This window comes from Lithobates pipiens, unplaced genomic scaffold, assembly GCF_037356315.1.
Source record: "Lithobates pipiens isolate NorthernLeopardFrog02 unplaced genomic scaffold, aLitPip1_a1.2 Scaffold_28, whole genome shotgun sequence".
Classification (NCBI taxonomy): Eukaryota; Metazoa; Chordata; class Amphibia; order Anura; family Ranidae; genus Lithobates; species Lithobates pipiens.
In genome coordinates, this window is record NW_027507789.1 from 204,890,327 (window position 1) to 204,906,371 (window position 16,045).

General features: G+C 46.5%; 1 protein-coding gene across 3 annotated transcripts in view; it reads right to left on the bottom strand.

The window, feature by feature from the left end:
- The window catches only part of NKAIN4 (sodium/potassium transporting ATPase interacting 4), a 77,675-nt gene extending 62,639 nt beyond the window's left edge, over positions 1 to 15,036 (bottom strand). Inside the window, exon 1 of one of the 3 annotated variants that reach the window (XM_077460350.1) lies at positions 14,807 to 15,036. In XM_077460350.1, the coding sequence (XP_077316476.1) occupies positions 14,807 to 14,860 (54 nt within the window). In that variant the 5' untranslated portion in view covers positions 14,861 to 15,036. The remainder of the gene's footprint in view (positions 1 to 14,806) is intronic. The other 2 variants (XM_077460353.1, XM_077460351.1) reach the window with 2 other exon arrangements.
- Positions 15,037 to 16,045: the final 1,009 nt, after the last annotated feature.

The following is a 16,045-nucleotide window of genomic DNA, read 5'->3' on the forward strand; positions in this document are numbered from 1 at the left end:
ACGTTGAGAGAAGCGTTACATGTTATTGACAAACAAAAGACTCACGTAGGATCATGTTGGCATCAATACTAGCTATAATAATATGGGCCAGGGCCCTTTGACACGAGTAGGTTCTTAAAAGGGTGGTACTCAGTAATACGGGAGACATTGTTTTAGCCAAGCAGCATTTAACATTTAGTTATGTTACCTATAGCAACTGTTAGAAAAAAAAAGGGGGGAGGGTTGGGAGGAGGGTAGGGTGATAGAAAAAAAGATAAGAAAAGAGAGGAAAGGGAAGAGAGAAGAGAAACCTAGGAAAGGAATGGTCGGACGGCTCACACGGGATGCCTATATTCCTAGGGACGGATCCATGGGGGGGGGGGGGGTCAGGGAAGTTTATGGTTCCAGAAGGTGCTTGTCGAAATCATGTGGTAGAAAGCGGTCTATCCATGGTCGCCAGCTTTTTAGTGTCGAGGGATTTTGTCAAGGATAGTGGCTTCCATTTTGCTGTGAATCATTGCTTGGGTGACCCTGTTTTTTTACTTCAGCTATATTTAGGGTTGGGGTTTTCCATGCTCTAGGAATTGTTTGCTTGGTGAGTTGGAGGAGAAGCCGTTGCTGTGCCCTAGTATAGTCTTTTGGGAAATAATTCAGCAGGGCCAGGGATGGGTCGGGGGTCAAGGGGCTCTGGAAGCAGAGTAGAAGCCATTTGAAATATTGACACCCAGAAGCGTTGTGCCATCGGGCAAGCCCACCATATATGTATATGTGTGCCTTTTTCGCCACAGTTTCGAAAAACAGTTTGGTGAATATGATGGTAGGAATTTGGCAATCCTAGCCGGGACCAAATACCACCTCATAAGAACCTTATAATTTGCTTCTAATGCGACAACAATTTGTGATGAGATTTTGGCATTAATCCATATATTTGCCCAGTCTTCTGTGTCTAAATATATAGTTCGGTCTTTGGCCCATTGTTGTGCATATGATGGGAGTGCAGCTGGGGGGGATGTAAGATGAGAGTAGAGACGCAATATGATACCTGGAGCATGTGGGTCTGAATCGCATGTTCCCTCGAACATAGATAGGGTGTCCAGCTCTGATCTGGAGCCTATGACCATTTGAACAAAATGAGAGATCTGAAGATAAGGAAAACACTCCCGGTGACTGGGAATGGTTTAACAGCATCACCAGTGCCTAAAGCACTTCTCATCCTAGGGCAGTGATGGTAAACCTTGGCACCCCAGAATTTTTGGAACTACCTTTCCCAGGATGCTCATGCACTCTGCAGTGTATTTGAGCATCATGGGAAATGTAGTTCCAAAACATGTGGGGGTGCATGGTGCATCCATAGACACAGTACAGTGAGTGTTGTCACGCGAGAACAGGAAGTGTGTTACTGGCAGGATCACCAGTTGAAAAGAAAACCTATGCAGCCAGCACATCTAAAGACTGTTAGGATGAAGGATATCAACCCCTTCCTGCCGACGTAACTCATATATGTGGCCTCACAGAAGTGGGCTTTTTTCCGTGGGGGTGCAAATATGTGCATCTTAGACTGTGCCTGGAGCGCACTGTACAGCATGCTTCCAGCACAGAGACTGGAGTCTCACAGAGAGTCCCGAGCCCCGTATTAATGACCAGGACTGGCTACCACAGTGATCAGTCACTGGCCCACCCCTGTGTTTTTCTCTTTCTATGAATGGAGAGGAAAGATACAATGTATCTTTCTACTTCCTTGCAGAGAGGGAAAAAAAGTGTTTGTAAAAAAAATAAAGAAAAAAATATGTAGTTCAAGGTTTGATCTAGGTTAGTGTTTGGGTCAAGTAAGGATCAAAAGGTCAAGGTCGGGGTCAAAGGTCAGGGTCAGTCAATTTTGGGTAGGTTTCTTTTTTTTTTTTAATTAGCATCAGTGTGTTTTAGGTAGGACAAAAAACAAAGGCAAAATGCACTGGGCTGTACTACGGGTACAAACAACTGACATACGTGGTATCGTTGCGATCGTCAGGAGAAAGATCATTTATATTGGGTTGCTATTTGGTACTAGGTTATGGTAGTAACAAGAAATATACAGCTAAATTTACTGTTTTAGGACAGCTTTCCTTTAATGATAAATAAAAAAAAAAAAAAATCAGGAGATATCCATTACCATTTACCACCAAATGAAAGCACAATTTGTCCTGAAGGAAACGCGGTATAATCAACCTGCATGCACAGTTGTGATGAGATGTACAGTTTTACTAACACATGTCAAAGTTGTAAACTTGTGCTTAGGCATTAAGATTTGTTTTATCCTTAGGAGAGAAGGGGTTTACATTTTTCATTCTGGGGTTTAGATACAGTGAGGGAAAATAATTATTTGATCCTCTGCAGATTTTGTAAGTTTGCCCACCTACAAAGAAATGAAGGGTCTATCGTTTTCATCATAGGTGTATTTTAAATGATAGAGACAGAATTTCAACTAAAAATCTTGAAAAAACACTTGAGACAAATGTTAAAAATTGAGTTGCAGTTTAGTGAGGGGGTAAAATAAGTATTTGATGATCCCCTACCGACCAACAATAATTCTGGCTTCCACAGACTGGGAGCACCTGTCAATTTAAAGCGGGGTTCCACTGACGCCAAGCTTTTTTTTTTTTGGGGGAGAAAATGACAACGATTATTATGTTTAAATGTGTCACTCACTTGTTCCGTTTTAAAACTGCCCTGCTGCCGTTTTTCCGAACATATAAAAAAAATTAGAAATCGTTATGATGCTGGTGAAGCCCACAGGCATCCTCTTCCGGGACACTGTGCTGCTGATGGACCAGCATGCACCGCCCGTTCCAGCGCCGATCTCGCGCATGCGCAGTTAAAGCAAATTAGAGCGCCGACAACAACTCAGGTTGCCATCACAACGGGCGGCATCGTAGGAAGTCCCGCCCCGTTGTGATGGCAACTGAGATAAATCGCGCGATAACTCACTCCTGGCTGCCGCACAGACTCCTGGGAACAAGAAAAAAGGATCCCAGGAGACAGTGCGGCAAAAAGGAAGTGTGGACCTGGCCGCTGCAACCCCGCCCATATCCACAGCCACACCACCCATATCCGCAGCAACCAGGACCCGGAAGTGGCCAGAAATAAAAGAAAGAAAAAGTGACATGAAAAGGTAAAGGTCCTCTTTGAACATAACAGTGAATAACAATATTAAGAAGATATTATTTATGAATCGGGTGGAGCTCCGCTTTAAGAAGGTGCTCCCTAACGACATCTTGGTATGTTTATAAAAGACACCTGTCTACAGAATCTCTTTCTTCCATTCAAACCTCACCATCATGGGCAAGACCAAAGAGCTGTCAGAGGACGCCAGGGACAAGATTGTAGACCTGCCCAAGGCTGGAATGGGCTACAAGACCATCAGCAAGAAGCTTGGTGAGAAGGAGACAACTGTTGGAGCGATTGTTCACAAATGGAAGAAATACAAAATAACCATCGATCGTCCTTGATCGGGAGCTCCATGCATTTGCCTCATGAGGTGAGGCCGAGTGAGAGATCAGCCCAGAACTACACGGGAGGAGCTTGTGAAGGATTTCAATGCAGATGGGACCACAGTCACCAAACAAACAATTGCCAACACAATACACCGCCTTGATATGAAATCCTGCAGTGCCCACAAGGTCCAACTCCTCAAGAAGGCACATGTACAGGCCCATCTGAAGTTTGCCAATGAACATCTAAATGATTCAGAGAAGGATTAGGAGAAAGTTCTGTGGTCAGATGAAACCAAAATTGAGCTCTTTAGCATTAAACTCGGCTTAATTTGTTTGGAGGAAGAAAAATGCTGACTATGACCTCAAGAACATCATCCCTACAGTCAAGGTGGAGACATTATGCTTTGGGGCGGTTTCTCTGCTAAAAAGGTACGGGCCGAATTTGCAGCATTGGGGGGCCAATGGATGGGCCCATGTATTGTAAAATCTTGGATGAGAACCTTCTTCCCTCAGCCAGAACACTGAAGATGGATCTTCCAGCATAATGACCCAAAAACATACCGCTAAGGCAACAAAGCAGTGGCTCAAGATGAAGCACATTAAGGTCATGGAGTGGCCCTAGTCGGTCTCCAGACCTTAATCCTATAGAACATTTTTGGAGGGAGCTGAAACTTTGCGTTGCCAAGAGACAGGCAAGAAACCTTAAAGGATTTAGAGAAGATCTGTAAAGAAGAGTGGACCAAAATCCCTCCTGAGATGTGAGCAAATCTGATCACCCAATACAAGAAACGTCTCACCTCTGTGCTTCCCAACAAGGGTTTCTCCACCAAGTACTAAGTCATGTTTTGCTTGGGGATCAAATAATTATTTTACTCACTAAACTGCAACATAAATTTATAACATTTGTATTGTGTTTTTTTTTTTTCTGGATTTTTGGTTGATATTCTGACTCTATCATTTAAAATACACCTATGATAACAATTATAGACCCTTCATTTCTTTGTAAGTGGGCAAACCTACAAAATCTGCAGGGGATCAAATAATTAATTTTCCCCCCACTGTACATTTTAGCTTCTCACTGACGGCCTGTAGAGATGTTCGGAGTCACCTAGTGACAATTGCTGTTTTGCAGGCTCTGTTTGGTTTTGAGGCGTGAAATATCCTTTATTCATTTACTCCTAACATTCTCATCTTTTATATTTCATAGAACAATTTGGAGATTTGTGCACATTACAAATGATTTGTGTGTATGGTTGGTTCAGCAGCAAAAAAAGGTTGTCGGTATATTTGTGTGTATGTATAGCTGTTTTTGTCCTTCTGCTTATATGCTTTTGATGAATAAACAAAAGGGGAAAGGTAAGTGGAGGATGAAGGCAAGGAGGAAAAAAGTGGAGAAGAGAATTGATAAAGGAGACTAGAGAATGAAGAGATGTGGACTTCACCCAGACCAAGCGAATCCCATCATAGGAGAGGGAATTGGTTGTTTGTGTCTATACCAGCGATTCTCAACCAGGGTTCCTCCAGAGGTTACTAGGGGTTCCGTCAGCATTGGACCATTTCTGCCTCTCGGATAAGTTCCCACTGACACCATTGATCTTTTTATCTATCTGTAAGGAGGTAATTTTTCCCAATGACCACAAGTGTAAGGACCATTCTCCCCACTGACCATCACACTAATCAGGGCAGTTTTTAAGGCAGGGCAAAAGGGGCAGCTGCCCTGGGCCCTGTCAATGTTGTGGGGCTCAAAGCAGCTGTCTCATACTTGCCAACTATCCTGGTTTAAATTCCTCGTCCCTTGAGGTTTTAGTCCTGTGCTGTGTCGCAATATCTCAGTGTGAAGTGCTGCTACTAATGCTGCCCAGCTCTGCCCTATTGTTCTGTACAGATGACTCACCGGCAGACCCTGTTTTTACATGTAAATTACCGGCATTTATATCTAAATAGCGGTGGCCGGCGGCATTCATATGTATATCACGCCCCCTGAAGTCATATCCACAGTAATATCTAGCAACTAATCAACAAGCAGAAATCATGTTCTGTAACCTCTAGCAACTAACCAGTGAGCTGTAATGTGTGCTGTAACCTCTAACAACCAGTCAGTGAGCGGTAATGATACACTGTAACCTCTTGCAACCAATCGCAATAGCTGCCTTATCTGATTCAGTAAACTGATTGTGAGTTTAGCTGCTATTTATTGTATGTCTTTGAGAAGGTGGAGAGCAAAACTGCATTGGGGGGGGGGGGGGGGCAAGAAAAGTTTTGCCCAGGGTCCAGTCAATATTAAAGACGGCCCTGACACTAATGTATCAAAAGCTGTAGATTTCTCATTTTTAGCAGGGGTTCCCCGAGACCGGAGAACTATTTCAAGGGTTCCTCTGTGTTGAAAAGGTTGAGAAAGGCTGCTCTATTCCATCCAACAATAAGAAGCGACACTCTGGATGTGTGGTCTGGGGTGAATACCGATTGCCAGATTTGGGGGTCAGAAACAAATTTTCTTTCCCACCTTTCTCTGGACCTACAGAGCAGTCAGTCCTCACCTGGGAGTCTGTGTGAGGTATAACAAACTTTGTACAATATTTCAACTCTGTTCTGCTAAATATATAAGATATTCAGACTGAACGCTCCACCCTGGTGAGTTTGTCCAATAATACATTTCTACATGATGTACAAAACTCGAAAAAACAAAGACCTTCAAAATGGCTCGTTCCCTAAAAAGTGCTCCACAGCCGGGTCCATGGAGGACGGGTGGGATAAAGAAGGTCTGTGGAGGTACAGGAGTCCTCTTATGTGATGTCATTTTATCGCAGTGGCATTGTCACACGGGCCTTGGTCCTTGGACAACCCAGCAGGGACGGAATCACTGAGAGAACCTTCACCTAGGTCTATGGAGTTGTCCCCTTGTAAGTTGGGACACTAGCATGGGAGATTCAGCAGCATTCCAGGCCAGCACAGGTGGGATTCCCTCTAGTGATGATGTCACTACTACTACTTTACAAGGCAATATCTGGGTTTGCCAAGGCATTTGGTGAACACAAAGTGGATTTATACCCTTTTTAAAGAATATATTTAAATCCAGTTTTTGTTGCCCAGGTTGATGAGCTTCCATCCAGAATGGCCCTATAAGAGTCGATGCCGGAGGGTCTCTGACAAGTAGGGACTGGTGACAGTGACCCAATGTGGAATACAATGAACCAATCACAGCACTGAAATCTTCTCATGTTGCACCTCGGCTCATCCCTGCCTCGTCATGGCATACTGACAGCGGGGAGAGGCTGGACGCTCTACATTCCTCCATGTGCAGATGAATGTTCACGGCATGGGAATGTGTTTCCTATAGATGCCAATGGTTTCTATGTATTCATTACATGTACAGGCTCTGCTTCCTGCTCTGAAGTGCTAAGCAGTGGATGTATACCTCTATGGGGTCTGTTTATAAAGCAATGAATATGACTTCTCTGATGTCAAGTCAAGCCTGCGAGTCTTGCCATGCCTCCTGGGACTTGTAGTTCCACAAAAGCAGAGGTTGCCTACCCCTGGTATAAGGCTAGATGGCAGGTCATGCTGTGACTTGTAGTTCCACAATAACTGAGGTTGCTTACCCCTGGTATAAGGCTAGATGGCAGGTCATGCTGTGACTTGTAGTTCCACAATAACTGAGGTTGCCTACCCCTGGTATAAAGCTAGATGGCAGGTCATGCTGTGACTTGTAGTTCCACAATAACTGAGGTTGCCTACCCCTGGTATAAAGCTAGATGGCAGGTCATGCTGTGACTTGTAGTTCCACAAGAGCTGAGGCTGCCTGCAACTAGTATGGGAACTGCTGGCAGGTCATGCTGTGAATTGTAGTCCCACAACAGCTGGTAGCTCATGCTGTAAATTGTAGTTCCACAATAATCCAGACTGTCTACCCCTAGTATAGGGCCAGCTGGCAGGTTATGCTGTGACTTGTAATTCAACAATAGCTGAGGCTGCCTACCCCTAGTATAGGGCCAGCTGGCTGGTCATGCTGTGACTTGTAGTTCCACAATAGCTAAGGCTGCCTACCCCTAGTATAAGGCACACTGGTTGGTTATGCTGTAACTTGTAGTTCCACAATAGCTGAGGTAGCCTACCCTTGGTATAGGGCCAGGCCATGCTGTAACTTACAGTTCCACAATGGGTGAGGTAGCCTACCCACCCCCTCTCCCCCCAGTGTATAACCAGCTGGTGGGTCAGGATGTGGCTTGTAGTTCCACAATAGATGGGGTACTCTACCCCTGGTATAGGGCCAGCTGGCAGGTCATGTTGTGACTTGTAGTTCCACAGCAGCGGGCCAGTCTAGCAGCGAGTGTCACCTGCCTCTCTCTACATCTGCATCAGCTGTTGTGTTTCTGCTACAGAACCAGAATGAGCGATTTGTGCGCCCTGGGGGGGGACATCACAAGTTTTATGGGTGACGCTGGACCACAACAAGTCACTGCAGATCGCTTAGTCGTCTATCAAATCAATACACATCACAAGCGTGAGAAGAGGCCTGGGGGAGAAGGGGAAGAGAGCGAGAGGAATGAAATGTCCCAAACAACAGGGAATACATTTCAAAAAACAACATGATATTAGCTTTACCAAAAACCATGCAAGGCTCGGGTCACACCGGTGCGGGTGACGGAGCGTGCATGCCTTTCCATACATTTTCAGCACATTCCCTTACAGATGTAAGTATATGTAGTGCAAGGGCCTGCCTGGATGGATACAAATTGATCGGATAGATTAGGTAGGTCCTCATATTACAAAGTTTTGGTAAATAAAAAGTAGATTGTACAAAGATTGTGAATGTAACATGTATGGTGACCCCGATTGTAAGTTATGTGGGCAGGTATACAGTAAAACATCCTCATTTCAGGTATGGATCCTTGCCTCCTCCTCTCTTTAGGGGACGGCAATATGACCTCATCTTTAAAGAAGATCTAAAATTTCCCTCCACTTCCTGTCCCATAGTCAAAACAGGAAGTGAGAGGAAATTCCTCCAAAGTGAGGGAATCCCAGTGTGCCACCAGAAATAGTGTCCCCATTCCCACTTAGTACGCCCCTGCCCCATTGGGAGATTTCCCCTCTATTCCAGTTTTGGTGACAACCCAATCTTTGGGATTTTATTGCACTTTCAAACATGACAAATCAGAGGCGTAACTAGAATCTGTAGGGCCCCAGTGCAGGAAACCATGAAGGGTCCCCCTGACCTTGGGTCCTGGGCAGTGGCGGCTGGTACTCAAAAACATTTTGGGGGGGGGGGGGGGGCGCAAACAAACTGAAAAATTCATAAAGAAAAAACCCATCAATTGCAGCCTCACTGTGCCCCATCAAACGCAGCCACTGTGCCCCATCAAACGCAGCCACTGTGCCCCATCAATTGCAGCCACTGTGCCATCAATTGCAGCCACTGTGCCATCAATTGCAGCCACTGTGCCATCAATTGCAGCCACTGTGCCATCAAAAGCAGCCACTGTGCCATCAAACGCTGCCACTGTGCCCAAACTGTGCCACTGTGTCCATCAAATGCTGCCACTGTGCCCATAAAATAGTGTCACTGTGCCAGATCAAAAGGACGGATGAATAGGGGGTGCCGGTGGCCATGGATAGATTGCAATGCAAGAATCTATCCATTAGTCATAGACGGGGTGGTTGGATGGAGGGGGCGGCACCCGTGTGCCCTTAATGGAAGCACCGCCACTGGTCCCGGGGCTCTTCCCACTGATCCCGGGCCCTTTACTCTCATTGTGGGGCCCTTTCACATGTTCTGCATCAGGCCCCCTTCCTGCTGCTCTGGGTAGGGTTGCCACTTTTTCTTCAAGCCAAACCCCAATACTTTAGGGCGCACAGTAAATAATTTTTTTTGTAGTATAAACTATACGCATATTTTGTGATTAAATAACATTTCTAATGATATGGATTTAATCACAAGAGTTCACAGAGTTCCCCCTTACATCAGAGTGCAGGGTTCCCCCTTTACAATCTGAATCGGCAGAGTTTACCTTAATCTAAACTTGCAGAGTTCCCCTTTAAATCTGAATCCTCAGAGTTCCTCTTTACATCTGGACTCGCACAGTTCCTTTACATTATAAGAGGGGACTCTGCAGACTCTGATTTAAGGAGGAACACTTAGAACTCTGATGTAGGGAGGGGACTCTGATGCAAGGGAGAACTCTGGGAACTCCCTGATTTAAGGAGGAGTAGTGAAAACTCTGATGTAGGGAGGGGAAACTGATGTAAGAGAGAATTCTGCAGACTCTGATTTAAGGAGGAATACTGAGAATTCTGATGTAGGGAGGGAACTCGGATGTTAAGGGTGAACTCTGCAGACTCTGATGTAAGGGGGAACTCTGATTTAAGGAGAAACACTAAGAACTCTGATGTAGGGAGGGGAATCTGATGTAAGAGAGAACTCTGCGGACTCTGATGTCAGGGGAACTCTGGGGACTCTGATTTAAGGAGGAATTCTGCAGACTCTGATGTAAGGGAGAACTCTGCAGATTCAGATTTAAGGAGGAACACTGAGAACTATGCTGTAGGGAGGGAACTCTAATGTAAGGGAGAACACTGCAGACCCTGGTGCAAAGCGTAACTCTGCTATAAGGGGGTCTTTGGTAACCAGAGCCCCCACTTACACCATAGTTCCCAGCATTCCCCTTTAATTAGGGTGGGACTTCCAGGAAAGTGGGTGTCATCTGGGTGGGATTGTCGGGAAAGAGTGTGTGATCTGGGTGGGACTGTCAGGAAAGTGGGTGTGATCTGGGTGGAACTGTCAGGAAAGTGAGTGTGATGTGGGTGGGACTGTTGGGAAAGTGGGTGTGATGTGGGTGGGACTGTCGGGAAAGTGGGTGTGATGTGGGTGGGACTGTCGGGAAAGTGGGTGTGATCTGTCAGGAAAGTGGGTGTGATGTGGGTGGGACTGTCGGGAAAGTGGGTGTGATCTGTCAGGAAAGTGGGTGTGATGTGGGTGGGACTGTCGGGAAAGTGGGTGTGATGTGGGTGGGACTGTCGGGAAAGTGGGTGTGATCTGGGTGGGACTGTCGGGAAAGTGGGTGTGATCTTGGTGGGATTGTCGGGAAAGAGTGTGTGATCTGGGTGGGACTATCAGGAAAGTGGGTGTGATCTGGGTGGGACTGTTGGGAAAGTGGGTGTGATGTGGGTGGGACTGTCGGGAAAGTGGGTGTGATGTGGGTGGGACTGTCGGGAAAGTGGGTGTGATGTGGGTGGGACTGTCGGGAAAGTGGGTGTGATCTGTCAGGAAAGTGGGTGTGATCTGTCAGGAAAGTGGGTGTGATCTGGGTGGGACTGTCAGGAAAGTGGGTGTGATGTGGGTGGGACTGTCGGGAAAGTGGGTGTGATCTGGGTGGGATTGTCGGGAAAGAGTGTGTGATCTGGGTGGGACTATCAGGAAAGTGGGTGTGATCTGGGTGGGACTGTCGGGAAAGAGTGTGTGATCTGGGTGGGACTATCAGGAAAGTGGGTGTGATCTGGGTGGGACTGTCGGGAAAGTGGGTGTGATCTGTCAGGAAAGTGGGTGTGATCTGGGTGGGGCTGTCAGGAAAGTGGGTGTGATGTGGGTGGGACTGTCGGGAAAGTGGGTGTGATCTGGGTGGGACTGTCGGGAAAGTGGGTGTGATCTGGGTGGGGCTGTCAGGAAAGTGGGTGTGATGTGGGTGGGACTGTCGGGAAAGTGGGTGTGATCTGGGTGGGACTGTCAGGAAAGTGGGTGTGATCTGGGTGGGGCTGTCAGGAAAGTGGGTGTGATGTGGGTGGGACTGTCGGGAAAGTGGGTGTGATCTGGGTGGGACTGTCGGGAAAGTGGGTGTGTTTAGTGTGGGAGGTAGATGGCGGATGACTATTCCAGGGCAAGTATCTGACAGCCCCAACCATTATTGAAGCACAAAGAGGACCTGTCAGGATCCTCTCAGCTCTGCTCTCTGCACAGGCTATGTACAGCACAGAGGTGATGTCACTGCTACTTTTACAAGGTAATATCTGGGTTTGCACACACATTTGGGGCACACAAAGTGGGCACCTTAAAAGTGATGTACAGTCCTATCAATGCTTTAAAAACAAAAACAAAAAAAACAGTCTAAAAAAGATAACAAATGCCGACATATTAGTTCATTACATATGTAGGCTTTGTTTAATGCTTCACAGCACTACACAGTGGTTGTGCTTTACTGCTCCCCATATCACAATGCAAGTCTATGAGTCAGATGACGCCATGAAATCTATGCCCTCCATGTGTGGCTCATATAATATCACAAGAGTTGTGACACAGAGAGCTCCTTTATACTCTTCAGTCTACAAATCTTTGGATTTAAAGTGGACCCTTTCATTATCTGTATGACTCCATTCCTGGCATACCACAGGACTCAACAACATGATATTAACACTAGAAAAATGAATAAAACAAGTAATGTACTGTTTGTCATTAAAAACTCCAGAAAAGTTCCCCCTGCTGTTTTGCAGTCATCAGTGTGCTGCAGCCAGGAGGAGGCATTGCCTCGGTCTCCTCTCCTCCACTCATCAGATTGTACATTGTCAGCAAGGAGAGGCTGCAGCAATGGCTGATCTGTGTCAGACCTTTGTAAACAAAGCCAAGGACTGTGTCGGTGATGTGTCGAATACTGTCCCCCATCGGATACTGTCTGCACGTGCGCAGTACGGAGGACAAGGAGACGCGGAAAGTCTCCGAAGATGAACGGCGCCTGCACACTGAGTCCAGGTTGAAGCCCCACCATCCAAGTGGACATAGAGTTAGAATAAAAAATAGCCGAGCGAATCGAGGTCGTGTCCGAAGTGTGGCGAGGAGCCCTGTTACTATGTGCTGCTGTATGTCCACTTGGATGGTGGGGCTTACACCTGGACTCAGTGCGCAGGCGCCGTTCATCTTCTGAGACTTTCGGAGTCTCCTTCTCCTCCGTACTTCGCAAGCGCTGCGCCACTCATCTCGCTCCAGTCCCTGTAATGGAATGGGGCAGTAGGGTGGTCAGCAGCGCTGGGACCCTCAGTGTGACTCTCACACTGGCTGTGTGTACCGGTCTCCTCCCACCCTCCGCAGACATGCAGGTGGGGCGGCTCGGGGCTCAGTATGTGTGGAGAGGAGATTAGAGTGTAAGCTCCTTCGGGAAGGGACAGATGTGACTCCATAGGATGTAAATTTCTGTTTATATTGTCAGATCTAAATATTGTATCTGTACTAGTAATATATAAATGGGGGGAAATAACAGGAACAACCCCCCCCCCAGCCAAGTGCAACAGTCTCACTCATTTCGCTGCAAAAACAGGAATGGGGGGGGGGGGGGTTACAGCGAAAAGTCTCACTCATTTTGCTACAAGGTAACATAAATTAAAAAGGGAATAGGGTGGGGAGGGGGGCGGTGAGATCTCCCTCCACTATGAGCAATGATTCCCTCCTTCTCCTGTGAGTGAAGTCTCACTCATCTTGCTTCATTCCCTGTAATGTGAATTCAAAACTGAACTGGGGAAGAGAAGACCCCCCCTACCCCCTTCCTCCTAAGAGCAATGTCATGTAAAGCAGTCTCACTCATCTTGTTACAATGTAACATACATTTAAAAAGGGGAATGTGGGGGATAAGGGCAAAATCTCTCCTAGAAGCAATGCCAAACGAAGGAGGGAGTCTCCCTCATCTTGCTTCACTCCCTGCAATGTAAATGAAATAAGGATTCGGGGGTGGGGGGGGGTTTAAGAGTAAACCCCCCTTCTTCATTCCCCTATAAGCAATACCAAGTGAGGTAGTCTCACTCATCTTGCGTCATTCCCTGTAATGTGAATTCAAAAAGTAATTGGGGGGATAACAATGACCCTCGCCCTCCTCCAATGAGCAATGCCAAGTGAGGAAGTCTCACTCAACCTGTTACAGTGTACCATGTATTAAAAGGGGGGATCTCCCTCTGATATGAGCAATTCCAACTACAGAAGGCAGTCTCGCTCATCTTGCTTCACTCCCTGTAATGTAAATTAAAGGAATGGGGGGGATAACAGTGAGACCCCTCTTCATCCTGTGATCAATGCCAAGTGAGTCTCACTAATCTCGCTACATTGTAACATCAATTAATTGGGGTGGGAGCGAGAACCCCCTCGCCTATCAGCAATACCTAGCATGGGAGGCAGTCTCACTCGTCTTGCTACATTGCAAGATAAATTAAAAGGGGACCTGGGGGGGTGAAGAAAGTGAGATCCCCCCTCCCCAAGAGGCAGTCTCACTCATCTGGCTTCACTCCCTATAATGTAAATAAATAAGGAATTGGGGGGGGGATAAGGGAGTAAACCCCTCTTCCTCGTCCTATGCAGTCTCACTCATCTTGCTTCACTCCCTGTAATGTAGATTAACAGGGAATTGGGGGGGGGGGGAGTGGATAAGGGAGTAATCCCCTCTTCCTCGTCCTATGCAGTCTCACTCATCTTGCTTCACTCCCTGTAATGTAGATTAATAGGGAATTGGGGGGGGGGGGATAAGGGAGTAATCCCCTCTTCCTCGTCCTATGCAGTCTCACTCATCTTGCTGTAATGTAAATTAATAGGGAATTGGGGGGGAAGGATAAGGGAGTAAACCCCTCTTCCTCGTCCTATGCAGTCTCACTCATCTTGCTTCACTCCCTGTAATGTAGATTAATAGGGAATTGGGGGGGGGGGGGGGTGGATAAGGGAGTAATCCCCTCTTCCTCGTCCTATGCAGTCTCACTCATCTTGCTGTAATGCAAATTAATAGGGAATTGGGGGGGGGGGGGATAAGGGAGTAAACCCCCTCTTCCTCGTCCTATACAGTCTCACTCATCTTGCTTCACTCCCTGTAATGTAAATTAAAGGAATGGGGGGGATAACGGTGAGACCCCTCTTCGCCCTCCTATGATCAATGCCAAGTGAGTCTCACTAATCTCGCTACATTGTAACATAAATTAATTGGGGGGGGGGGTGAGAGGGAGAACCCCCTCACCTATCAGCAATACCTAGCATGGGGGGCAGTCTCACTCATCTCGCTACATTGCAAGATAAGTTAAAAAGGGACCTGGGGGGTGATTAAAGTGAGACCCCCCCCCCATGAGCAATGCCAAGTGAAGAGGCAGTCTCACTCATCTGGCTTCACTCCCTATAATGTAAATGCATAAGAATTGGGGGGGGGGGGGGTAAACCCCCTCTTCCTCCTCCTATGCAGTCTCACTCATCTTGCTTCATTCTCTGTAAATAAAATGAGAATAATTGTCACCCCTCTCTATGTGGAGCTGGGATGGAAGGTGTTCTGTAGGGATGAAGAGGGATGGAGAGGGATGACCCCGCACCCCCCAGAAATGAAATGCCAGTTTTGGGGGGTCGCTCTTGTACTCACCAGCTGGACGGTGCAGAGGAGGATCAAGGTGCATCTCCCAGAACAGCATCCCATCCTGTCACTGGGGGGGGTGGGGGTGTACGGAGACCTGTGCCAGGGACTAGGAGGCTCCAGTGTGGACCATGTTCAGTAGTCCTGAGCGGGGACAGATGCTGCTGGGCTCACACTGTGACCACACGATGGATGCCGAGTCTCTCCTCTTCTCCCCCCCAACCTCTATTTCTCACCATAGCAAGGAGGAGGGAGGGGCCAGGGTCCCTCTTAAAGGAGCCGTGTCACGCTAAATCACAAACAAAAGAGCCTGACAATGGTCCCGCACACACATGGGGGGGCAACAGGCACTTAAAGGGAAAACGCTTTAAAAAAAAAAAAAAAGGTTTTCTTCAGTGTGAACGCCTTCATGTCGCCAACATCTTTTACCACTTTAAAAAAATATCCGTGATATCTAAAATATATTTCCGCCATAACCCATGATCTCTAAAAAACTGATATACATTTTTTCTTTTTTTGCGGTTTTGAATGGTAAATTTTTTAGTAAATATGCGTCTTTTTTTTCGGTAACGTTCAGTTGATGGTAATTATGGATTTTAGTTTGGTGCTTGTTTGCTGTTTCATATTTCATTTTTCAATGCTCCCTCTGGTGGGCACCTGTATATCACATAGCTCCCAACTGTCAGATTTCAAAGGAACTGTCCGTGATTCGGTCCCTCATTCCTCCTCATTTGTCCCTGATTTTGGTCTGATCTATAAAGTTGTATATAAAATGCACTTTTTATCTATCAAAAAGTGTTTCCCAGCGCTAAACCTTTCATTTAAATTCTAAATTGCAGCATTTGTAAATTTCCAAAGCCAATATAAAGGAATAGAAGTGGTTAAAAAAAAAAAAAAAAAAAAACTTGTGGGTTTAACTAATAATTTTTCGGATGATTCTCCTTTAAGAGGGTGTGGTAAGGGGCGTGTCCTATGCCTACATACTTTTGCTAATAAGTCTCCCTCGTTCCCATCTCAAAATGTTGGGAGGTGTGGCATCAGGCATTAAAGGATATCTAAGCCCAAGAATAACAATGTAATATAGTATGTATAAATCAAATACATACTGTAAGTGGTGGCCTCAGCTGATGCTGCCCCATGGATCACGCCACGGATGCGTTTCGTCCCGTCCACCTGGGCTTAGTCATAGAGGTGAAGCAAATGTAATATGTTGTGCATACCGGTCTTTAGATTTGCTCCCAAACGTCG